We start from the raw sequence: 26,648 nt of genomic DNA, 5'->3' as shown, positions 1-26,648 counted from the left end.
TCCTCAGTAATGGGTAGTTTTACTACCAACTCAGACTGTGGGGTGTTCCTTTTTTTTTGGTTTGCATTAGGGCTCATAACGCCCTTACTATGCCACTTATTTTGGCAGCTTGCACACCGCCCATGCTTTCATATTAAGTTGTTGCTTTTCTTCTTTTTTTTTTTTTTTAATAAGGGAGCGAGCATTGCTCAGCAATCCCTTTTTTTTCTTTTTTTATTAAAGAACGAGTATCAGCATAAGACAATACAATTGAAATTTGACACATTAAGTAAGGTATGTACAAGGGGAACAAATGATATTGTGAAAGAAACCTAGAAGCAGTAATGTGAAAAATGGATAACACAGATAAGGTGAAAGACACTAAAAGCAAGTTAACACCAAAATGAATAAGATATCTTATAAATACATTATATAGTTGTGGAGAAAAAATGACAACAATAAATTCAATCAAAGAGTTTCATTAGTCTCAGCCAATTCCACTAGGAATTAAACCTGTTTTCCAAGTGGAGACTGGACACCATAACACTTTGCCTCAAAGCTTTGCTTTAGTTGCTCTAGTGGCAAATATTGCTGATTCATAACTATAAACAGCAAGAAAGTGAGCTAGCCGCATTTGAAAACTAGGAGGTGAGTCTTCCTTCCAACGCGCAGACAACATTAATCTCAATACAGCTGTACCAATGAATAGTAATAGTAGTTCAGATTTAGATAATTTCAAAGAATCATCGAAGCCTAAGACAAATAGGGTGTCGGACTCTGGAAGTTTGTGGAAAAAGATTTTTTCCCAAAATGTGGCAATCATGCTTTTTATGACAAGAAGTTCAGAGCAGTTGCTAAACATATGAATTAAGGTCGCTGGACCCTGTGAACATCGTGGGCATCGATCGGTCTCTCTTTTACCCCACGCAAAGAGTTTGGCCGGTGTAAAGTAAAGATGGAATATTGTTTTAAACAACTGAGCCTTTAAATTGCTAGCCATGAACAAATTATTACTCATCTCAAGGACTCTATCTATATCAACATCTGGGTTGTTGATTTTCACCGCCCATTTAGTTTCTATTTGCTCAATATCGTCATTTATGTTAATTAAAAGTATGTCATAGAATCTTTGAGAGACTGATTGAGTCACTTTTTGCTTTTAGTTTGGCGTGCAGTTGAGCAAACTTAAGAAAATCCCCTTCAGAAAGACCACATTTTGTTTTTACATCATGAAAAACAGTGTGTGAACCATTTAACCAGACATCTTTAACTGTTTAAATACCCAACCTTTGCCATTTCTTTGCGTTATAGTCGAAGTCAATACCAAATGTAATGGTGGATTGAAGCAAAGGTGTATACCGGGTGATTTTACCTATCTGCATATGTTTTAGTACTTTATTCCAAATTATCCAAGCACTTTTTAAAATTTCACCCTTGTTTTTCTTATAATGGCTAGCTTCAGTCTTTCTTAGTAATAGGCCGATGGCATCTTGGCCAATTACAAGCTCATATATTGAGGGGATTGGGGTGGTAGTTGTTCCAGTGGCAAGAGATGGCTCTAAAACCATTGGATTTAGTTGTTTTAGGAAAGCTGCCCAATGATATAGCATAATATTTGGTGCCGTAAGCCCGCCCCTATTTAATGGCATGGATAAATAGGAAAGTGAATGTCTGATTTTCCCGTGTTGCCACACAAATTTAGACATAAGTTTGTTAATCAACATAAGTATTTTAGGATCAACTAATAGAGGAATTGTTCGAAAAAGATATAGACATCTCGGCAGTATGTTAATTTTCAGATAATTCACCCTGCCAATAATGGAGAGGTACAAACCATTTACTCTATCCAAATCTATCTTAATCTTATCTATGAGTGGATCAAAATTATTTTTGATTAGGGTCTTGGTATTAGTACAAATAATCATTCAGAGATAAGTAGCAGTTTTGGCTCTTCTTTGATCTGGACAGAGAGTGTTATCAGTGCATAAGATAATGGTCTTTCCTCTATTGAGAGAATAACCCGAGTAATTGCCGAATTCTAAGGCCAATCGTTCAATTTCATGTATCGCCTCGGTCGGGTGGGGTGTTAACACCGCGATGTCATCAGTGTAGGCTAAAACTTTTATTTCATATTGGTTACAGAGAATTGGCTTAATATTGTTACTTTCCAAAAATTTAAGAATTAGGGGGTTAATGTAAAGAGCGAAGAGGAGGGGCGAGCAAGGACACCCCTGTCTTGCACCTCTTACAATATTAATATAGCCTATCTCTGAACCTAGCAGTAAAAGTTTTGCTTTGGGATGTTGATACATGGATTTTATGGATTTCAGAAATTTAGGGCCGAAATTAAGACGTGCCATGGCTACCCACAAAAAGTTCCATGAGACACGATCAAAGGCTTTCTCAGCGTCAAGCAGGATCATTGACATCCGGCCCCCGTGACAGACATGGCATCAAAGAGGGCAATAGCCCGTCCGGTATGATCTGTGGTCCCTTTCCCCGGAACGAAGCCATGCTGCCACGGAGAGACCAGATGCCCGATGATCCGCTGAGTCTGAGAGCCATCACTTTTGCACATAATTTGGAGTCCGAATTATTCAAAGATATTGGGCGATAGGAAGTCAATTGCTCGGGTGATTTTCCCTTCTTAGGAAATACTATAATACTAGCCTCATCCCAAGAGCATGGGGGGATGCCATTGTATTGAACCCTCAAAAATAAATACAATAACAGGGGACCTAATTGTTGACTAAGAATTTTATAAATTTCAATCGGCAGTTTGTCTGGGCCTGCTTCTTTGCCCGATGTTAACAGCGATAGAGCAGACTCTACTTCAGCCAGTGTTATCCCGGCTTCAAGTTCTTCTCTTGCCATATCATCTAGTAGACTAGCGGCTGTCTGATTGTTAAGAAAGCCCGCCAGAAAATTATCAATATCTTCTTCAGAAGTGATAACTTCTTCAGAATATAGTTTTTGATAATATTGTTGAAAATGAAGGATAATATCAGCAGATTGCACATAAGTCTGCCCGCCGTCTACAATTGTTGAGATATTATTTGATGCATTTTTTTGACGGGTTCGAAGTGCCAGCTGTTTACACACTTTTCCACCGCTTTCATATGCTTTCTTTCTATAAGCTCTATAAGTTTGAGCAGCTTTCTGGCTGAGATTAGTATTGAGCTCAGCTTTTAAAACTGCTACCTGAAGCCATTGATTACTAGCGTCTTTGCCCTGTACAATTAGGGAGGTGTGTTCTAGTTCAGCTTTGGCCAGCTCTGATAATTTTGCTTCATGGTGGTTCTTATTTTGGTTCTGACAGCATATTGAAAGCTAGAAATCTCTCCTCTTAAAGCGGATTTATATGTGTCCCATACTACATTTCTAGAAGGACTAAACCGATTTATATTAAAAAACTCTTTGGTCCAATTTTTAATGTAGGAAATACATTCATTATTGGACAGGAGTTTCCTATCAAATGACCAGGACCGCTGTTGGGTGAATTGTGGGTTGACTGTAATTCCAAGAATCAATGCATTGTGGTCTGATATTATTCTTGGGATTTTGTTAATAGTTGCTTGTGATGCAAGATTTCCAGTAACAAACATGTAGTCAATTCGAACTTGTTTTTGTGGGAGATGAGAGAAGTAGGTAAATCCTAAATCGTGAGTGTTGTTTTGTAACCAAACATCAATTAGTCCAAAATTAGCTATAAGCCTCCTAACGGCTTTATACACTCTGGGTTTACGACCATTATATTTTGATTTGGAGGAGATATTGGACAGTGGTGGTATTAGTGAAATATTAAAATCACCATACAAAACTAATGGGCCCTGCCAGGTGGCCAGTTCGGCCTCTAATGTCTCGAAAATTGTAGGATCATCTTGGTTTGATCCATATATGGTACAGATAGTTACTCCACAAGCAAGTTTAACAATAGCCCACCTATCATGAGGGTCTGAAAGATGACGTAGCCCTAACCCAAGATTAGTTTTGGCTAAGAATGCCACCCCCTTACATTCGAAGATTGTGTAGAGGACACCAGTAGATTATACCCATTCAGATTTAACCACAATGTCTTAGTCCATGGTACATGGGTTTCTTGAAGACAGAGTATATCTACTGGATTTAGTTTGAGCCAAATGTCTTTGTCTGTCCCCTGTTAACAGCCCTCCAACATTCCAAGTTTGAATACTTAATCTACCCATTGTTTATAGGAAAGAGTTGTAAGATCACCTTAAGCAGATAAAGCTTTGTTTTAAGACACATATCTAGTTCGATTTCTGTTTCATTTAGCTTCCCCTTGAGTAAGTCTTTAGCTGAAAATCCTGGTTCTTTTTTTCCATTTTGTGTTTTCACCCCCCTTTGTAACACCCCCGTGCACATCCCTAACAACCCCCCACCCTTCCCTTAAACCCCCCATTAGAACCACCCCCGTTTAGTAGGCAATCAGACTCAAACAGAGTCTGGGTGATGCAGTCACAGCACAACATCTAAGCTACCGCCTTTTTAGAATGCTTAAATAATGAAAAATAATAAGAAGGAAAGCCAAAAGTTGAAAATTAGCATTAGAAGGAACCTATAGTAGTACCCCAAATCTTTAAGCAAAAATTATTCAAATATTGAAACATTGCAACATTGACTGAGGTGTGTTAAGTTATTAAGTTAAGTTGTGACAATAGTTCTTTTCGTAGCATGATTTAAACAAATTACAACATAGTTAGAGATGGACGGATACCATTAATGTTCTCGAATCTAAGAGATTTCATCTAGGTAAGCCTTCGCTTTGATTTCAGACTGGAAATTTTTTTTTTGCTTTTCTTCAATGCACACTGCTTTAACTGTAGTGCAAAAAGCACCTTTATTGCTGCACATAGTGGAAACAAATTAGAGGGAACAATGCTTATAAGTGCAGTGAATTCCCTGTGCATTTTGGGGCACAACTGAATATCATCTGAAACAATGTGAAATGGAAGAGGATACATTTGACAGACTGTGCAATCGCTAATTACCTTTTGTGGTTTTGCAAATGTTTGTTTAGGAAATGTTGGATGATACAGACTTCTACACAAACACCTACAATATCTTCACCAAGGACCCAGAGAACCTAAGGTTGATACTGCAGAATAGCAATGTCATCAACTGGAATCAACTACTGATGTTAGAATGTAAGTCCAACTAAATGGGTGACCTCAATATTGAGGTCGCAATTGTGTATATCGAACGCATACATTGTGAATAATTCCCTTGAAAACTGATGGCCATTTTTCTTTGGTACCATGTACATGTACAATAGATAAAGATAGATGTAAATATTACAAAAGGAGAAATGTTTTCAAATACAGAGTCATAGTGCAAAAGACATCCTGAGAAGAATGATAGATGGCAACACTCACTTTTGCTTTTGCATTTTGCATGGCAGAATCCAATGAGAAGTTTATTATCTGTGGGTGCAAAAGCTTGATGACGTGTGTATAAAGCCATTCACTATTTCAATGTAATGCTTGATGAGACACCTTCCATCAGACTAAAAACAATTGTATTGTTACCATCACGGGATGTGTGAAAGGACTGAGGTTAACTGGAGTGACTTAAGCAGATGCATGACACTAAACTGGTCTTGAGTTGCTAAAGGCACAATTCTTTGGAGGCCAGTGATCCACCATAGAATTTTAATAGTTATAGTATAATTGAAGTTATCCAAGCAACTGTGAATACCTGTTTGTGTCGTTAAGAAGGACTTTACTGATGTGAATTAAGAGTAGTAAATGCTGGAATTTAAGAAAATGTCCATGTTGTTCTTTTCTTCAAGATCCAGCTATATGTACAATTTGCTAATATACAGGCAGTGAACAGAGACTTATTGCCAGGGCATATTGATCTTAAGCAAAGTATTCCTTGTTTTTATTATTGTTTTATTTAGTACCAAAGTGAGAACAACCACATGATCTGGCTGAGTACATCACAGTATTTTGAACATAGCACTGTATCAGAGTGACATGATTTAACACGACATTCATGGAATGCCTCTTGATCATAGCATGCAGAGCTCGGAGAAAGCAGTAAAACAAGTGTATACATTTTCATCTGTCCATCAAGGTCAATAAAGGGAGGAAAGGTATACAGTTTTCCCCTTCTAGTGAATATAAACTGTGCCGAAAACATTCATATATCTAACTCTTCTCTCTCTTCCTCCGCTTCTCCAATCTCCTTGCCCACCAAGTACTGTTGATATGGACCCCAAACATCCTCTAGGAGGACTCTGGGGAGGAAGCAGATCAATATATATATCAGATTGCATATTGTAATATACAATGTAGGTGTGCCAGTTCTCTAGTGTCGTGGGCGACCTTTGTCCAGCACATGGCCAAACAACATTTCGAAAGAAGCAACCCCAGGGCCACGAGTTTCCTGACACTCATCCACCACTCTGTCAAAGCCCGAGACACCAAGCAATGGATCGGGGACCCATAGAAATCCTGTAATATTTAACAGCTTGTGAAAAATCTTTTCTCAAACCTCTAGCACATCCAGACAATACCACTCTGTGTGCACAATCCCAGCCTCTGTCGTACCTCACCCACAGTGTCACATAAGCTATATCCATGGAGTCTCTCTGATGTATAGTACACCCAATTTAGGTATTTAAAGTTTATCAGTCAGTGCCTGCGGTTTAAAGAGACCCCATTGGTAATAGCGGTACAAAAGGGGGTGGTGATGGACGGAGCATCTGAATCAATCAAACACTCACATTCAGTCAAAAGATCTGGGTTTAATCCATCACCGTTCTTTAGCCCACTCTGCCCCCCCAGTTCAGACATGGCTATATGCAAATCAGTCTGACCCTGTGCCTCATGGGAACAGTCCAGCCCGAACTGCCAAGCCATGTCTTCCCTGGACCGGAAACAAGCTTCCGAGGATCGGTTTCTGGCATTCCAGCCGTCTTCAGCCCGGCTTGCTTGAATCCAGTGGCAAAGTGAGCAAGGGACTCACGTCTGAGCATACCCTGCCACACTTATGGCGGCCAACAGCGGTACAAAAGGGGGTGGTGATGGACGGAGCATCTGAATCAATCAAACACTCACATCCAGTCAAAAGATCTGGGTTTAATCCATCACCGTTCTTTAGCCTACTCTGCCACCCCAGTTCAGACATGGCTATATGCAAATCAGTCTGACCCTGTGCCTCATGGTCACCAGAATTAAGAAATTCGATCACATTTCTCCTGCACTCAGAGAACTTAAGTGGCTCCCAGTTGAAATTAGGGCTAGTTTCAGAAGAGCCTGTATCACACACAAAGCCCTGCACACAGGTAAAACCCAAATATTATGTGGCTAAACTAAAAAAAGCTGGTCAGGCCTGGAACTTCAGAAGCTCAAACTATCCTTTACTCATCCCGCTGAAAATTCAAAACAAAAAACTGCGGCTCGATCCTTCACCGGGAGCGCACCCAAAATCTGGAACTCCATTCCCCCTCACATCAGAACTATTCCCTCCTTTGTAAAATTCAAGAGACAACTCAAAACCTTGTTCCTCGACCGCTCCCTAGGGAACCGATAGGAGCAGTCGGAGCCTGGAAGCAGGCCCTATGTCCGCAAGACATCGAATCAGACTCTCCCCTGCCGACCTTCCCTATTATTTTTTTATGTGAATATCTGCATTGTATCTGATGTAAAGCGCTCCGAAAACCCTCGGGTCAGGCCAGCACTATATCAAACTTCTTAAATAAAATAAAATAAATACTGCCAATATTTATCATCGAATAACCTGTCAAGGTCACTCTGCCATTCCAGGCACGCCTCAAGCATAGTAGGCCTCCGGGCTTCCTGTCCAATTGCATAAAATATTGTCACCAATCGTACCGGAGCACCTGTCTGTATTAAATAAGAAAGTGTTGGCATATGTGGAGGTTCCAGCATGTCATCATCCAGAAGGTCTTGCAATGCGTGCTAATGCCCAATAATATTATAATATAAGCACTGATGGGGTGTATGCCTCATCTGCAATGGACTCCCAGCTGTTTACCCCTCCATCCCGAAAGAAATCTCAAATTTTGGATATTCCTAATGTCTTATGGGCTTGCACCACACCATTCTCCCTTCTGACAGAGAACCCGGAGCATCATCCCAGTGGCATAAAAGGGAAATATAACAAAGAGCCAGCTTTGATCAGTAATAAACTCTGCCAAGCATGTGCCATGGCGTTGAGTGAATCAAATATACTAAGGCACCTCACTGAGTCATGAAATAGCATTTGGGGCAGAGTGTATGGATAGGCTGCATCTTTGTCTGTATACAAGTGTGGCAAATCATGCTGACCATGGAGCCAATAGTGCGCTTACAAGCACTGTGCCACCTTATGGTATAGTTCAAGGTCTGGCACATTCAGTCCCCCCATACCCACTGGTAGTGTAAGAATCTCTCACATAACCCTTGGTTGTTTTCCTGTCCAAGCCAATTTAATCAGCATGGACATAGAGCTAAGAAAAAGGTTTGCGGTACAAGCATCTGACAGTGGGAATTTAATCCACCAATATCCTCTTCTAACGTATGTGCCACTTTCCCTTAGTTGTCTAAGATAACTATTAATGGATCAGTGTGGCTCTGTATGCCCAAGTATCTCACTAAGTCTGCTTTCTACTATAGTGGGAACTCCAAGGTCAATGTGTCATGTAGTTCCTATATACCCTATACAGAACCTGCGCGTTTGGATAACATAAACTGTGGGATTGGAGGCAGTCTGGTTCCGAGCACCCCCACCGGATATGTTAGCCTGTTTGTATTAGCTAGCTCACAGTGGCAATAGAATCTCCTCAAATCGGGGAGAGAATAATTTCTGGCAACCTCAGAACATAACAACCCTGATCCCCCAGACTCGTGGAAACAATATACTACCTTTTGCTCAGTCACTAGTGCTCACTTAGTTTGTCTCAGAGATTTTGGGCCCGATTCACAGAATGAACCTAAGACTCAATCCTAAACTTACTACTATTTTGGTATTCACAGAATGCACTTACTCATTTCGGTATTCACAGAATGCACTTACTCATTTCGGTATTCACAGAAGGCACTTACTCATTTCGGTATTCACAGAAGGCACTTACTCATTTCAGTATTCACAAAAGTTAGTAGTCTTAACTTTAGGACTCCTAAATGCCTTCTGTGAATGCCGAAAGTCCTAAAATTAGGATTTTTCTCAATTTAGTAGTAAAGTTAGTAGTCCTAACTTTAGGACCCCAAAATGCCTTCTGTGAATACCAAAAGTCTTAAAATTAGGATTTTTCTCAATTTAGTAGTAGTAAAGTTAGGACTCCTAACTTTAGGACTCCTAAACTGAGAATAATCCTACTTTTAAGACTTTCGGTATTCACAGAAGGCATTTAGGAGTCCTAAAGTTAGGACTACTAACTTCTGTGAATACCGAAATGAGTAAGTGCCTTCTGTGAATACCGAAATGAGTAAGAGCATTCTGTGAATACCGAAATGAGTAAGTGCATTCTGTGAATACCAAAAAAGTAGTAAGTTTAGGATTGACTCTTAAATTCATTCTGTGAATCGGGCCCACACAATATAAACAGTCTGGGCATTTCAATAAGAATTTATTGAACGGTTGGTATTCTAGTGTAAAATATATGTGCTGTAACAACCATTAGACAGTAGCAGAGATATATGATTAGCAGTACTACGAACGTAAAGGGATGGTACAGTTCTACCATTTTGCAGTAATCATGAATATATACAAGTACATAAAACACATGATAAAAAGTGCATACTCCTACTATGCCTCCGTAACTAGATGTACCTAAATGTACCTAGCATCGGTGTAGGTGTTAAGTCAAGAATCCCCCTAGGATCTATTCATCCCCATTACCTGAGAATGAGAGAATATGGGACCACGTCCTGGACTCGAGTTGGACACCCCGCGAGGGATGTTAGACCACTGCGAGCTGGAGTGTCTGCATGCAGGAACCTCAGTGTCCCTGGTCAGTGTGTCAGCCGGGAAGTCACGGTCAACTCTGTCTGTCTAAGCAAGACATGATGTATATATACCCACAGGTCTCCCATGGGTCCTACCTTGCTTTGTTACTGTGTCAGTCTAAAGGATGACATCAGGCCTGAACTTTATACAGTGATAATATACAGGAGATGTTCTTCCTGCTGTTAGTCCTGCTCTGCTTCCAGGAAGCCTCTTGCATGATGTATGAGTTTCAAGCTAGAGAAAAACCTGCATTCTGAATGCCGTGTTGTATCTAGGTAAAAGGCCAGTCCCTAAGAACCTATATGTATGTAATGTAGGGAAGAATATAGGTGAAATGTTGCAGAATTACCTGTGCCTATATAAGGTACCTATATGGAATATAACAAATGGAATGCATAGAGGGAGTCAGAGGGAAAATGATGGGCGTATCCCATTCACATGGCTTGCTGAAAGGCCCCGAATCGAACCACATCCCTATGTACAGTGCAGAGATTTTTCTCTGGGTTGTGAAAATACAGCAGAATGCCATCCCCGTATGCTGAGAAAATGAGGTGGTAGCCAGGGAAGTGCAGCCCCCTATGCCCATGATACTCCCTGAGTGCACATGCCAAAGGTTCAGCAACCAAGGCATAATATAAGGGTGATATAGAGCAAGCCTGACAATTATCCTCTTTACTTGAGTGACTGAATAGTCTTTGCGTAACAAGAAGGACTGACAAAAAATAGTTTTAAAATATTTTTCCAAACTAGAAAGAATGTGAATTTTTATATTTTACTGTGTTTTTATGTACTTTTATGGTTTTCAAAAAATAATGGAAAACCGAATAAAGATGATTTGATTTGATTTGAATTATCCTCTTGTGATTGAGAAGGGGCCATGACCGAATTACCAACATGGGCCCTGGCAGATGGAGATATATGTAAGACTGTGACCATGTGCAGAAATATTTTGTCCACTCCAATCCGACTATGCACTCTTTTAAAAACACCCACTCTACAGAATCATAGGCTTTCCAGCAGCCATGACGATTACAGCAGCCCTCACATCCAGGTTGAAGCATTGTATAACACCAAACAATGTTCTGAGACTATATGTGATACTACAACCTGGGACAAATCCAGCCTGTGCATGGGACACCACACCGGCATGATTGGAGGAAGTCTATTCACTAGGATTTTGGAAAATAATTTAGTGTTCACATTTAACAATGGCAAGGGTTTGTGAGAGGAGCAATAATTAGGTTGTTTGTCTGGCTTCATAAGTTTTAAGTCATAAGTCAAATGCTCTTATATAGTGCAACAGTTCACCAAAAAGGTCTCAAGGCGCTTCAGAATAGTTACAATCAAAGCTTCTCTCATTGAAAGTGGCATCACATCTGCCTTCACCATTCCCTAATAGAGCGTGACCAAAGAGATACAAGAAGGTCCTTGTATGTCTTATAAAAGGCAACAGTGAGGCCATCACTACCAAGCGCTACAGGAACATGTATACCTGTAAGTGCAGAGTGGATCTCTGAGGGGTATAGGTATGCCATGAGGTGTTCCCTTTGGTCAGAAGTGAGACAAGTCATATGTATATACTCCAGGAAATCTGTAATAGCCGCCTCATCTGGGGTAATTTGTGAGCTATGCAGCTCAGCGTAATATCTACAGAATCTCTTGGCTATGTTATCTGCATCATGCCATGGCATATTTGCTACAGTGTTTGATATCACTATCCAAAGTCTTATGACATAATCTTAATGTATTTTTATAATTAGGGGCTACCAGAGTGTTGATGTTCGAGAACCATTCAGGCAATATCTTTTTCAACACTTAAAATATGCTTCATAATGTTCTAAGCATTCCAGCATGTTTTGAAATCACAGCGTCCCTGATATATACCTTAACAATAGCTTGGGCAGTTTTCTCTTTGAAGGCCTTGTCTGGCAAAGAATATGGTGGGAATTTCCAATAAACACAGCTCTCTTGCTGGAATGGAGTACCAAATGCAACATAACCAGTGAATGGTCAGACCAGGTCCTCGGGAGGATATCATATTTAGTTACCCAGTAACTACGCTTCTAGATATTAACCAAAAATCAAGGCATGTGTAAATGTCATCAGCAGCAGTACAATGAGTGAACCCTTTATACTGCTAGGAGAACAATGCCTCCAAATATCTAGCAGGCCCATCCCAGATCTGAAACGCAGTTAAAGTCACCCCCCAGATCTGTGGCAAGTCACCATACTGAAGCATGCGTGCGCTGAGTGTCTGGTAAAAATGTGGATAATCCTAATTGGGTCCATACCCCCAAACTAGCAACAGTCCCTACAACAGTGCCTAATTATGAATCTGCCTCCTAGGTCAGCATAGAATGCCCGTAATGTGATACCAGATTTACTGTTAACCCCATTAAGGACACCAAGGGCATGTGAGATAAAGCCTGCTGTATTATAGCATTTCTGAAGTTTACATTGTGTCAGGATACCATTATGTCTTCAGCTTTCTGCCAAATTCAAGAAGAGAGGAGGAGGCTAATGTTTAGCAGGAGGTCATTCTGGGATTTAGAAACTAAATGCTTCAAAGTCTGGCCTCTGGATGTGTGTGAGCTGGAGTCCGGAAGAGCAGCGGTGTCTGGGTGATTGGTGTAAGGAGGTGCAACTGTTCAGGTAGGTGGGGCATAATTTAGCTGTTTTTTCAGCTGTTGCTTGGGAGCCATTTGAGCATCTTCCTCTAAGTATCTTCAGAGTGTGGAAGCAGGATGCTGGTACAGCACTGACTTTTGCAGTCATGTCAGCTTGGTCTTTATGATGATCCAGAGTTTACTGACTTGGGAGCTGGGATTAGTGTGTGACCAAGTTCTACTGGCCACCAACAGGAGTCCCACAGCGAGTTGTTCTTGTCGAAGATCACTACTTCTATCTTGTTGATGTTGAGTTTGGGACAGCTGGATTTAATCCAGTTGGTGACTTTGGTCATGCAGGAAGTGATGTTGTTTCTTGTGTCAGGAGTCTTGTCTGAGAGGAATAGTATGATTTGAGTGTCATTGAAGAAGGAGAAAATAATGATGCAGTGTGTTTGCAGATGATATAGGCCAGGGGGACCATGTATGTGTTGAAAAGGGTGAGTTTGTGGGCTTCCATGGGTGTAGGGTGCCAGGTTGACAGCTTGTGTTCTGTCCATCAAGAAAGGAAAGATCCAGCAAAGGGTAAGTCCTTGGATGCCAATCTCATGGAGGTGTCACATGAGGATGGCATGAAAGACCCTGTCTGAGTGGCATCAAGGAACTTGTGGTTGCTGAGTGGGTCGGTGAGACATCTGTTCGTGATCAGTCTATCGTTGGGGGAGCGTGGTTGAGTCAGTGGATATTATTTTGCACAGTGGCCTAACAGCAGTATGTTTCCTGGTGTCAATAAATGTAGGTGAGTTGATGGAGGTGTTTAGGATGAGTGTAATGCTTCGTGATAGGTAGACGTCCTTTGGTGAAGGCATGGTGAGGCAGAGGTCTGAAGTGGCTGCTGAGAATATGGACTTCTTTGTAGTGATGTTTTCCTTTATATTTACAGCTGGCAATGAGGTTAGGGTGTCAAGACCTAAATACGCTGTCTCTTACCTTTGAGATGACAGGAATTCCTGTAGACAGCGTAGTGGTTTTCGCAGAGACGCAAGGGACCAACTTCCCAAAAACTCTAACCAAAACTTGCTGACTAGATTTACAGCTAAGCATTAACTAGAACTTTCGGGAGGAGGGCCAGTACTGGACGTTGACTGGAGTATTATACGTCTGGCTGTCGACCTGCGAATCAACAAGAGTATAACACTTACTATCCAATTCTAGCTTTACAGCATTCCTACTTAAAAGCTGGTCCACCCCCTTCCCTGTTAAGAGAGCTAAAAATCTAACTGAGCTGACTCCTACCTGCAAACAGTCTGGTTCTATCCACCGTCCAGTATTTCTTGTCTTGTCAGGAATGGAGTCTTGGAGTAGTCCTTATAGATGAGTTGGAACCTTACCGATTGGAAGTTTGAAAATTATCTCCTCACAAGATTAAATGGTGGGTTCTGATGAGTTCTTGTGTATCTTAACCTAAGAAAATGAAATATACCAAGAAAAGCGACAACTCGTGCACATGTAACTCACAATGACCTTCTTGTGAATATTCCTAAACAGAAACAGATTTGTGCACACTGTAACTCACAATGATCCTATTGTGAATAAACAGACTCAAAAAAATAATCACAGATATTCAAATAGCCCAAAAGGCACCAAGCATAGAAAAGTCTAGTTCAATTCCAGTCAAAGGATAACTAAAGCTTTAGTGAATTTCTCTCTCTTGTGTTGGGCGCCTTGGAAGATCTTTCAAACAAACAAAACTTAGCTTAAAGTCTTCTTCCTAGCGCTGGTCGTGATGATTGCTGAGCTCCAGGCGATGTTCTTTTTTCCTTGCGCTGGTCGAGATGTTTACAGGGCTCCAGGCGATGTCCTCCGGTGGAGCGCTGGAAGCAGAGAATCCGATGACAGGAACTCGCGTAGTTGCCCTCTTGAAAGTCAGAGGCAAAGCGAGTTCCCAAGGCCTGGGTGCGGTTTAAATACCGACCGCACCCAGAGGAAACGTGCGCTCGCACGTTTTAACAGCCTTCCGCTTTCCGCGTGCAGAAGGCTTTCAGACGGCAAGGTTAAACGCACACGCGTTTAATTGCCTTCGGCTTTCCGCGTGCAGAAGGCTTTCCGACGGCAAAGTTAAACAACGCACATTCATATTGCTAATTGTGTGAAACTTGAAATACCTCAGATTAATCCATGAAAACGCCTAAACTAAGGTCACAATGTTAAATAACATAGAAATAGTACGACAACAACTTTTATTGCAATTTCTCTTGTAAAAAGATTATTGGATCTCAAGTCTTTACACTCATACAATAAGAGGTGCTGGTGCACGGGACAGGGGTGGGTTTTTCAGATGGGATAATAAAGTTATGTACTATGGATGTACATGACTGATGACCATTATACAGGCTTCCACTAGAAAGGGACAGGAGAATCGTGACAGTACTCCCTCCTCAAGATCCCCCCTAAAACCGGTGAAATTGGTTTGGGTTTCTTAGGATGTTGAGCATGAAACTTTTTAAATAATTTGGGAGCATTCTTTAAGTGTTCTAAAGGTTCCCAAGACCTTTCCTCCGGGCCGTAACCTTTCCAGTCAATAAGGTAAAACAACCTTCCCCTAGACCTCTTAGAATCTAAAATCGAATTTACTTCGAATTCAGGACTTCCCTCAATATCAATTGAGGAAGGAGGCTGGATGAATCGAGTCTGGGGGTGAAAAGGTTTGATTAAAGATACATGGAATACTGGATGGATCTGATATTTGGCAGGCAAGGTCAATCTCACACATACTGGATTTAGAACTTTTTCTATGGGAAAGGGACCTATGAACCTGGGATTAAATTTACGATTCCCTTTCAATTTCAAATTTTTTGTGCTTAGCCAAACCTTATCCCCAGGTGTGTAAAGTGGTGGTTCAGATCTAAGTCTATCAGCAAACCTTTTCTGATCTTCTTTTGCTTTGGCTAAATTGAAAGCTGCTTGTTCTTGAATTGAGGACAATTTGGAAACCTACTCAGAAATAGCTGGTACATGATTGAGTTCTTTTATCTCTTTAGGAAAAGACTTAGGGTGATAACCTAGGCTACAAAAAAAAAGGTGACATTTCAAGGGAGGAATGATCAACATTGTTATAGGCAAATTCCAGTTGACTTAAGAGTGTTGACCATTCCTCACCAACATTGGTTAACATACAGCGAATGAATTGCTCTATAGTTTGATTGGTACGTTCAGTAAGACCATCTGTTTGAGGATGATAGCTAGAGGATAAAAGAATATCCATATTCAGAAGAGACCTCAAGTTTTGCCAAACTCGTGAAATGAATTAGGACCCCCTGTCAGAAATTACCACTGATGGAATTCCATGTAAACGGACTACATTTTCCATTAACAAGTGTGCCAATTCCATGGTAGATGGTAGTTTTTTAAGCGGGACAAAATGAGCCATGCGTGAGAACTGGTCTACAATAGTCAGAATGGTGGTAAAACATTTTTTTGTGATTGGCAACTCAACAATAAAATCTAAAGAAATTGTGTGCCATGGTTGAGGTGGTAAGGGTAGAGGGTTTTATTTTATTTTATTTTATTTTTTCAATTTGTAGGGTGCAACAGCTACCCAAAAAGGGTTTCCCGGCGCCTAGACACAGCTAGTTTGAGGGCGGAAAAAAGGGGGAAATGGCTGTTGAGTGTTATTGTTCAAACAGCCAGGTCTTAACAAGCTTTCTGAACCTGAAGTAATTTTCTTCCTTCCGGATACAGGGGGGGAGTGTGTTCCAAAGGGAGGGTCCCAGATGGGCAAAGGATCTGCCACCTGTTCTCGCCCGTTTGAATCTCGGTACGCAGAAACAGGCTGCCATCTGCGACCGAAGGTTTCGCTTGGGAGTGTAGAGGTAGGCGAGAGTTTGAAGATATTTGGGCGCTGTACCTGCTTTAATTCTGAACATATAGTTCAGGGCTTTAAAGCGGATTCTGTTTTCGATCCTGAGCCAATGAAGATTCCGACGATGGTTCGAGACTCCGGAGTTCTTGGGAATATTGCAGAGTAGCCGAACCGCTGCGTTTTGCACCACCTGCAGTCGGCCGATTACAGATTTGTTTGCGCCCAAGTACAGAATGTTGCCGTAGTCAAGCCTAGATGTAATGAGGGCATTGACTACGGTCTTTTGCGTTGACAATGGCAGCATCCAGAGGATCTTCCTCAACCATTTAACTATGGTGAGGCATAGGCCGGTTACTTTACTGGCCTGTTTGTTCATGGATAAGGAATTGTCCAGAATAAAGCCCAAGTTTCAAGCGTGGGTCACCGGGGTAGGAAAGGCGCCCATCTGGTCAGGCCAGTGTACGGGATTCCAGAGATCTTGATCTTTTCCCAGAACCAGTATTTCCGTCTTGTCGCCGTTTAGTTTTAACTGGTTTTTTGTCATCCAGTTCAGGATTTTTAAGAGTCCTTCTTTGAGTAACGACGGGGAGTGAGGACAAGATTCGGATAGGGAAAAGATGATTTGGGAGTCGTCGGCGTAGTTCATAAGAGTAAGACCCGATTGTTCAACAAGGTCGGCCAGGGGTTTGAGATATATATTGAAGAACAGAGGGCTTAGAATAGACCCCTGGGGCACTCCATGCGATGCAGGCAGGGTGTCCGAAACGGCTCGTGGAGATGCGATCTGGAAAGTTCGGCTTGTCAGGAAGGACCGGATCCAATCCAGTGCCTTTCCTCGTACACCATTTTTATGCAATTCTTTGATAAGAGTTTTGTGGGAGATGGTGTCGAACTCCGCGCTCAGGTCCAATAGCACGAGCGCGACCGTCTGACCTTGGTCAAGTAGCTTTCTGATGTGTTCAGTGACTCCGAGCAGGGCGGTTTCTGTAGAGAAGCCAGCCCTGAAACCAGATTGAGATGGATGTAGTAGAGAGTTTTCTTCTGCGAAAGGGGCTAAAGCAGAATGTACGTGTCTCTCCAGACATTTAGAAAATGCCGGGAGCAAGGATATGGGTCTGTAATTGGCCAGTATTTCCGGGTTTGCAGTCGGCTTTTTCAGAAGGGGCGTAACCATGGCATGTTTCCATAAGGCTGGAACAGTGGCACGATCAAGGGATGAGTTCAGAAGATTAGCAATGATCTCCAATGAGTGTTCATCCAGTTTTTTAATGATTTTGATAGGGATGGGGTCCCTGGGGGAGCCGGATTTGATGGTTTTAAGAATTACTTTCAGTTTGTCTACTGAAAGAGCAGGCCAGGATTCCAGTAAGTTGTCACCAAGGAGAGTAGGTGTTAAGTCAGAGGGAGAGGATGGTTCTGTATTTTTTGCCTTGATATCTAAGATGATTTTGTCAATTTTCTCAGTAAAAAAGCATGCTAACGCTTGACATTGTTGAGTGTTTAATGGGGGTGCCGCAGCTGTAGTGTGTGCACCAGCCAGTTCTTTAACTTTATTGAAAAGGGTTTTTGGCATATTTGTTGCTTCCACAATAGTTTTTGAGACAAAAGCAGCTCTTGCTTTTGCACAGGCAGTGTGATAAAGATTCCTGTCTTCCTGGTAGCTTCTTTTTGCATCAGGGGCGTAATTTTTACGCCATTTGCGTTTTAGCGCTTTGCATTTGGATTTTTCAATCTTTAGACTATCATTATACCATGGAGCCGGAGGGCGGTGTCTACTCCCTTTGGTGCGAGTAGAGGGCAAGCATTTGTTAGCTGCATCGCTAAGCCAGTTATGTGCTTCGGTTGCTAGCCAATCCATGTTGGAGCTATGGCTTGGTGGGTTTTGTTGTAGTGCCGAGTTTAGCAGTTCTAATTCTACTAGCTTCCAGTTTTTTCTGTATGAGCCGTCAGCATCATGTTGCAAGCTGGGGGAGGGTGGAAGAGTAATGCTGAATTTAATAAGATGGTGGTCAGACCAGCCAGTGGGCAAGGTGGCAATACAACTTAGTTCTCTGATGTTGGATATTATAGGGTCCAACAAGTGTCCCGCTATGTGAGTAGGGCTAGAGTTTATCAGGGACAGATTTAAGGCCTTTAGGTCTTCCAGTAGGTTAAAGCACGAGGGGATGGTGGGGTCCTCTAGGTGCAGGTTTAAATCACCCAACAGGGAAAAGTTGCTTAAAGTCATGTAGTAAGGGGTGATGAGATTGGCAAATTTGGATACCCATTGAGAAGGATTGCCTGGCGGTCGATAGATCAGAAGGCCTGACATTGTGAAATTTGGGTTCAAGGAGATTTTGAAAAGACCCGCTTCACAGTCTGGGATAGCTACAGGTTCCAGGGTGCATTTTAGTTCTCCATTAAAGATGATGGCTATCCCACTCCCTACCTGTTTGTCCCTGTCTATTCTGACAATGGCGTAGTTGTCGGGGAGGGCGGTAGCAACATCCAGCCCGGCGCTGTCGTGTTTAACAAACCACTTGGATTTTGATGAGAAGGTTTATTCTGAATACATACACCACAAGTCTCAACAAAAAGTTGCACATCTTTAAACATTGAAGGCCACCAGAAGGTTCTTTTGATTAAGTCGTAGGTCTTAATCTTACTTGGATGAGCTGTTAAAGCAGTATCATGATGGAAATGTAAGATCTTTTCTTTTATTGCATCAGTGGGTACAAAAATGAGATTCTGCATAAAGATCAAATCATCCCTTTCTTGTAAATAAGGATGTGATTCTTTCCACACCTTGAAATCTTTCTTTGCCAATTCTTTCTTAATGTCTGAAATAACATCACAAAAAGTTATACTGGCTTGAAATCGTGAGATAGGTATTACAGGTTTTACTTCAGAAGGAGCATCAACAAAAACTTCTCCCATTCTAGACAATGCATCAGCTTTCAAATTCTCTTTACCTGGTCAATAGGTAATAACAAAATTGTAATCATTAAAAAACATTGACCACCTCAATTGTCTTGCAGATAGTGCTTTAACAGACCTCAAGGCTTGAAGATTTCTAAGGTCCGTATATATTGTCACAGGATGTCTAGCTCCCAACAAATAATGGCGCCATTCTTCAAAAGCTGCCTTTATTGCCAGAAGTTCTTTATCTGCAATCGCATAATTCAATTCTGCTTCAGATAGTTTTCTAGAGAAATATGCGATTGGGTGCATTTGTCCTGTGTCAATATGTCTTTGAGACAAAATGCCTCCTACTGCATACTGGGAAGCATCTGCTTCTACAATGAAAGGCTGACTGGGATCTGGATGGGAAAGAATAGGGGCTGAAATAAATTTTTTCTTGAGATTCTGAAAAGCTTCCTCAGCTAGATCAGTCCACACAAACTTTACACCTTTTCCTAACAATTTAGTGATAGGAGTGATTGTTTTAGAAAAATCTTGAATGAACCGACGGTAAAAATTTGCGAATCCCAAGAAACTTTGAACCTGCTTTACAGAAGAAGGACTGGGCCAGGATTCAACCGCTTCCACTTTCTTTGGGTCCATTTCTATTCCCTTAGGACTGATGACATATCCCAAGAATTCTACTTTCGAAGTGTGGAATAGACTCTTTTCCAACTTGACATACAAAGAATTTGAAAGCAGTTTTTTAAGAATAGCTCGGACCTGTTGCACGTGCTCTTCTTCAGAATTGGAAAAGATAAGTATGTCATCTATATAAACAACACAGCATACATCAATGAACTCGTGCAGAACTTCATTTATAAAAAATTGGAAAGCTGCAGGGGCATTGCAAAGACCAAAGGGCATGACTTGATATTCAAAAAGTCCAAATTTTGTACGGAAAGCTGTTTTCCATTCGTTGCCCTTTCGAACTCGTACCAAATGATAAGCTCCACGCAAGTCCAATTTTGTATAAATGGTACCCTTTTTGATCTGGTCTAACAAAGTGGGAATCAAAGGCAAAGGATATTGGTTCTTTACTGTCACATTATTCAAAGCTCTATAATCTATGCACGTACGCAATTCACCTCCCTTTTTGGGAATAAAAAAGAGAGCTGATGAGACAGGAGACTTGGAATGACGAATAAAGCCATTTGCTAGATACTCATCTAAATACTCTCTAAGATGAACATTCTCTTTTTCCGTTAATGCATATATTCTGCTACAAGGCAGAGTAGCCCCTGGGACAAGATCTATTCTACAATCAAAGTCCCTGTGTGGAGGGAGAGTGTTTGCCTTTTTCTTGTCAAATACGTCTTGAAGATCTGAGTAAACAGGTTGAACCCCCTTCTATTGCCAAAACACTGGACGAATCAGAAGGAAAGTTAAACCCTTGAATAACTTCTCCAGATCTTTCAAGAAGAAAGCATTTATTAACGCAATGGGATGACTGAAAGGTTATAGTCTGAGACACCCAATCTATACTTGGGTTGTGTTTGATCAACCAAGGAATTCCCAGAATCTTGAATTGAGGGGCGTCTATGATGTCAAATTGGATCTTTTCACAATGAATGGGCGAACAGTCCATGTCAAGAATTTCGGATTGTCGGTTAATCGGTCCTGAAGTTAATTCCTTACCATCTACTGCTCTAACAATCTCAGGATGATCTTTTAGGATAGATTCAAAGCCTAACTGGGAGAAAAACTGAGTATCCATAAAGTTTCCCGTAGCTCCTGAGTCTATTACTGCTTCTACCTTTCTAGTCTGAGAGGAAGGGGATAGACTTCTTAACTCGACTAGAATACCAAAATGCTTACATCCCAAAGGTGGAACAGTAGAGGCCAAACTGGAAATTACACTCGATGAACCGACCTCTTCTTTCATCGAGTTTTCTAGTTTTCCGACGACTCTTGAGTTAAAGCTAGATCTGAGGATTTTGACTTAAACTTATTTGGTCTGGTTGGACAGTCTCTTACAAAGTGTCCAGTCTTACCACAGTAAAGACAATGATTTAATTTTTGTCTTTTCTCCTTTTCATCTTTTGAGAGCGGACCTCGAACAGTTCCTATTTGCATAGGTTCCACATGATCTGTCTTAATGGCTACTTCCTTTACTGATGTATTCCTATCTTTTACAAACAAGATTTTATGATCACTCTTCCCCTTTTCGCCCTTTCTTTCACTAAGACGATGATTCAATTTTACCACGAGATCAATAAACTCATTGATATCATCAGGGGGTTCTAAAATTTGGGTTACCATGTCTTTCAGATCTTCCCGAAGACCTCTATAAAAAATAGAAATTCTTTTATCATACGGCCAATTAGCCTCAAGTACCAAACGATTGAATTCGGAGATGTAATGAATTAGATCAGAAGACCCTTGTTTTAAACTCAATAACTCATTGTCTGCAGACTGCACAAACATATGTTTTGCAAAAATCTTTTTTAAGGCACGTTCAAAATTCCTGAAATTATACAAAATCGGATCATCTCTTTCAACCAAAGGAATGGACCAAAGAGCTGCATCACCTCCAAAGTATGATAACATAAAGGCTACTTTGGAAGAGTCATCAGGAAAGGCTGATTTTTTGGCTAAAAAATGTAGATGACATTGTTGCAAGAATATGGAGAACTTGTTACAGTCTCCATAAAAACGTTCAGGTTGAGCTAAAGGTGTTGGTATTGGGGTAACTACCTGAATCTGAGTTTGCACTCCTGAGTCTGAAGATGAGGCCTGCACACTGACTGGACTCTGCTGAATGGCTGCTTGTAACGCAGTCATGTCATTTCTTAAGGAAACATTTTCATCCCTGATGTCTTTTAAAACTGCTGCTATTTCCTGTAAGGAAACCTGGTCCATTGCGTCTGGGCGAAATATTCTTCTTGGGCTTTGCCTTCTGTCAAGACCTAAATACGCTGTCTCTTACCTTTGAGATGACAGGAATTCCTGTAGACAGCGTAGTGGTTTTCGCAGAGACGCAAGGGACCATCTTCACAAAAACTCTAACCAAAACTTGCTGACTAGATTTACAGCTAAGCATTAACTAGAACTTTCGGGAGGAGGGCCGGTACTGGACGTTGGGGGGGGGTATTATACGTCTTGCTGTCGACCTGTGAATCAACAAGAGTATAACACTTACTATCCAATTCTAGCTTTACAGCATTCCTACTTAAAAGCTGGTCCACCCCCTTCCCTGTTAAGAGAGCTAAAAATCTAACTGAGCTGACTCCTACCTGCGAACAGTCTGGTTCTATCCACCGTCCAGAATTTCTTGTCTTGTCAGGAATGGAGTCTTGGAGTAGTCCTTATAGATGAGTTGGAACCTTACTGATTGGAAGTTTGAAAATTATCTCCTCACAAGATTAAATGGTGGGTTCTGATGAGTTCTTGTGTATCTTAACCTAAGAAAATGAAATACACCAAGAAAAGTGACAACTCGTGCACATGTAACTCACAATGACCTTCTTGTGAATACTCCTAAACAGAAACAGATTTGTGCACACTGTAACTCACAATGATCCTATTGTGAATAAACAGACTCAAAAAAATAATCACAGATATTCAAATAGCCCAAAAGGCACCAAGCATAGAAAAGTCTAGTTCAATTCCAGTCAAAGGATAACTAAAGCTTTAGTGAATTTCTCTCTCTTGCGTTGGGCGCCTTGGAAGATCTTTCAAACAAACAAAACTTAGCTTAAAGTCTTCTTCCTAGCGCTGGTCGTGATGATTGCTGAGCTCCAGGCGATGTTCTTTTTTCCTTGCGCTGGTCGAGATGTTTACAGGGCTCCAGGCGATGTCCTCCGGTGGAGCGCTGGAAGCAGAGAATCCGATGACAGGAACTCGCGTAGTTGCCCTCTTGAAAGTCAGAGGCAAAGCGAGTTCCCGAGGCCTGGGTGTGGTTTAAATACCGACGCACCCAGAGGAAACGTGCGCTCGCACGTTTTAACAGCCTTCGGCTTTCCGCGTGCAGAAGGCTTTCAGACGGCAAGGTTAAACGTACACGCGTTTAATTGCCTTCGGCTTTCCGCGTGCAGAAGGCTTTCCGACGCCAAAGTTAAACAACGCACATTCATATTGCTAATTGTGTGAAACTTGAAATACCTCAGATTAATCCATGAAAACGCCTAAACCAAGGTCACAATGTTAAATAACATAGAAATAGTACGACAACAACTTTTATTGCAATTTCTCTTGTAAAAAGATTATTGGATCTCAAGTCTTTACACTCATACAATAAGAGGTGCTGGTGCACTGGACAGGGGTGGGTTTTTCAGATGGGATAAGAAAGTTATGTACTATGGATGTACATGACTGATGACCATTATGCAGGCTTCCACTAGAAAGGGACAGGAGAATCGTGACATAGGGTAAGTTCTTCTGTTGAGATGGGAATTTAAATAGTGAAAGCAGTGAGGTCCAGTTGAGGGTCAAAATTGCTGTATATGGAGGTGATCTTGTTAAAAAAGAATTGCGAGTGAGTGGTCTTATGAGAATGTGATGTTGCTGATGATGGGGGCAGGTACGGGGAAGTCTGTGATGATGGCAGAGATGTATTTTATGCTGTTATTGTTTACATTGATGCAGTCTGCAAGTGCTGTGTTTGGTGATCAGGATTGGTTGATGGTAGGTAACCAGGGCAGATTTAAAGATGTCTTTGTCTGTGGTGTCTTGGCTCATTACCCATTTTCACTCCAGCTGCTTACGGTAGCGTTTTGTCAGGCTGAGGTCATCTGCCTTGTAATTAATGTTGCTCTCGCACTTGTGTGTCATTTGAGGTGATCTAGGTTGTCAGCACATGCAATAACCCAAATGTTTTTGATGGCTTTTGGCAGACTATGTGTGATAAGCGGGAACATTAAAGCGAAAGTCCAGCTCTCTTCAGGGATGTTTTATCAATTACGGAAGACAGGTCCAATGTTGGTAGGCCTACGGTGGTGGGGGATGGTGGTGCTGATTTTGAGAGGGTATAGGCCATTGGTTTTGATTTGTTGACTGTCATGTTGCTTAGGGCAGTAAAAGTTGGGTCCAAGAGATGCCCAGCAACGTGGATGGAAATGGTCACGTGCTCGATGAGACCGAGGTTTCTGAGATTTTATAAAAGTGCTGTCAAGTTCTGGCTGATGCCATCTTCTAATTGAACATTTAGGTCTCACAGGACAATGGAGGTGCTGGGGTCAATGATGAGGGCTGTGATGTAGTCTGTGATATTGCTGTCAAAGTTGTAAAGTGGTCCCAGTGGTCTGTATATGAGGGTTCGGTACAGACTGAAATTTACTGTGATGTGTAGTTTGAATGTGAGGTATGCTTTGTAGCTTGTGGGTGTGTCTTTAGAGATGGTGAAGCAGATGTGTCCATGAATATAATGGAAACTCCAACTCCATGCTTGTGGTCGTTCCTGGCAATCTTGCAATAGCTGTGGCGATGTCCGGTCAGCCTTGTTTCAGTGAGGAAGACATCTGTGGTTGTGTATGAGTTTCCAGATTTCCAAAGGCTGTTTGTGAGTTATCAGGTGTTGAGGAGCATCCATAGGAGTGTGGGCTGCTGTGGTGATGTTTGTGTGTGAGTCAGGGCCGGAACTAGGGTGGTGCTACCGGTGCCACTGCGTCCAGGTGCTGACTCTTTCAGGAGGGCGCCTGTTTGGAAGTGTTTTATGGTTTTAAAAAGCACTTGCTGCTGCATTGCTGGCCACCAGCAATTTTCATACAACAATAAAAATGTCAAGATAACTCTGGTGATTAATGTTCTTTCTGGAGAGAGAAGGAGTTTTGTACAGTGAAAGTTTTAACTCATTTTATGGTAGCACAGAGGGTTAATATCCCTGCTGCAATAATGTGTGCCATGTAAATCACAAGGTGCAAATAGTTGAAATTGGTCAGTGCTTTTGTCAGAGAGATCCTTTTGTTACTAGCAGTGTAGATGTTACAATCCTAACATGGAACAGTGACCTAGTAAATGGCATCAAAAAGCTGTGTGAAAACTGCAAGGTATAGAGCACTTAGATGCTTTCCTCCATCTTTCATTATTCTAATGTTTCAAAAAGAGCTCATTTCGGTAAAATAAAAATCCTTACTCCTACACCTTGTAGTCTTCTGGCTTATGTAACACTTCCTATACACTGATTTACTCACATATGATTGATTGTCTCTGTGTAATGTGTGTGCGATTTAAAGTGCTCTGACACCCTACACTGGTATAGGTGGCGCTTTATAATTAATTAAATATATCTGAGAGAATGGTTATGGAGAATTGAGAAGGCACTGTTACAGGGTGGTAGTGAGGGAGTCTGTGGGGGGTGCCAACAAACATTGTCGCACAGGGCGCCACCAGTGCTAAAGCTGGCCCTGGTGTGAGTAGGAGAGTATTGAGTGCTTTTGGTACAGGGATGGGCAGTGGTGCGTGGGTGAGTGCATTAGCATTTGTAGAAAAGCTCTTGAGTACCGTGTGGTGTAACAGCAGCGCATCAAATGGCATCCAGGACTGAGAACAAGGAGGGTCAAAGCGGGGTAGCAGTGGGTAGGCAAAGGATAAGGCTTCTTGGCAAGGGGTGTGGTTGAGTTGTGGAGGCTGCATTTGTGTTTGCTTTTATGCGCTTGTTGCAAACCAGCAGCATTTACATTTTGCAGCCACCTTTAAATAACCCTGTGCGGGGTTTGCGGTGTTGCGCTATGCGAAACTACGTAAAGTGAAACTATACTGCACTACGCGGACCTCCGCATGCGGCGGAGTGTGATAGAAAAATAGAGTTTGCAGTGATTTTCAGTGCGGCATGCTTGTCCGTACTGTGCAATCATCGCAAACGGCACCATGCACAGCGCAAACAGGTGCTTCTTTCCTTTCTGCTGCCCAAGTAGATTTTTACTCGAGTGGCAGCTCTCTCAATGCGAACAAACATTTTCTCAACACTGGTGGTCACGAGCATGCACGACTACTCACAATGAGAAACCTGACCGCCCCCCGCATTGAGAAATCTCGCTGGGAGGTTTATTTTCCATGCTCACCAATTTGTTGACGATCGCGTATGGGGAAAAATCTCACCAGGAGGTGAATTTTCCTCGCTCGCCAATATAATGTTGATAAACGCGATCAAGGAAAAAAACTCTTCTCCGCTACACTGAGTGGAGTAGGTCCTGGTAGAAGGATGGAGTGTCGGGACCAGAAACCAGGGCATAACGGGGTGGAGTAGGCAGGCGAGTAGGAAATGGGAAAAAGGAGCAATAGAGAAAAGAGCAGCCAAGACCCAGACCAAAGAAAGGGGCAAAATAAGAGGCACAATTAGGATAAAA

The 26,648-nt window shown here is 41.8% G+C and overlaps 1 protein-coding gene across 1 annotated transcript in view; it reads left to right on the top strand.

Moving 5' to 3' along the window:
* The window catches only part of LOC147734913 (glycine N-acyltransferase-like protein 1), a 133,977-nt gene that overhangs the window by 42,654 nt on the left and 64,675 nt on the right, over positions 1–26,648 (top strand). Inside the window, exon 3 of the mRNA XM_086953680.1 lies at positions 5,018–5,144. Within this exon, the coding sequence (XP_086809806.1) occupies positions 5,018–5,144 (127 nt within the window). The remainder of the gene's footprint in view (positions 1–5,017; positions 5,145–26,648) is intronic.

The sequence above is a fragment of the Lissotriton vulgaris genome, chromosome 1_2 (assembly GCF_964263255.1).
Source record: "Lissotriton vulgaris chromosome 1_2, aLisVul1.2, whole genome shotgun sequence".
Taxonomy (NCBI): domain Eukaryota; kingdom Metazoa; phylum Chordata; class Amphibia; order Caudata; family Salamandridae; genus Lissotriton; species Lissotriton vulgaris.
The sequence above is the reverse complement of the archived record's forward strand: the minus strand, read 5'-3'. Positions and strand labels throughout refer to the sequence as shown.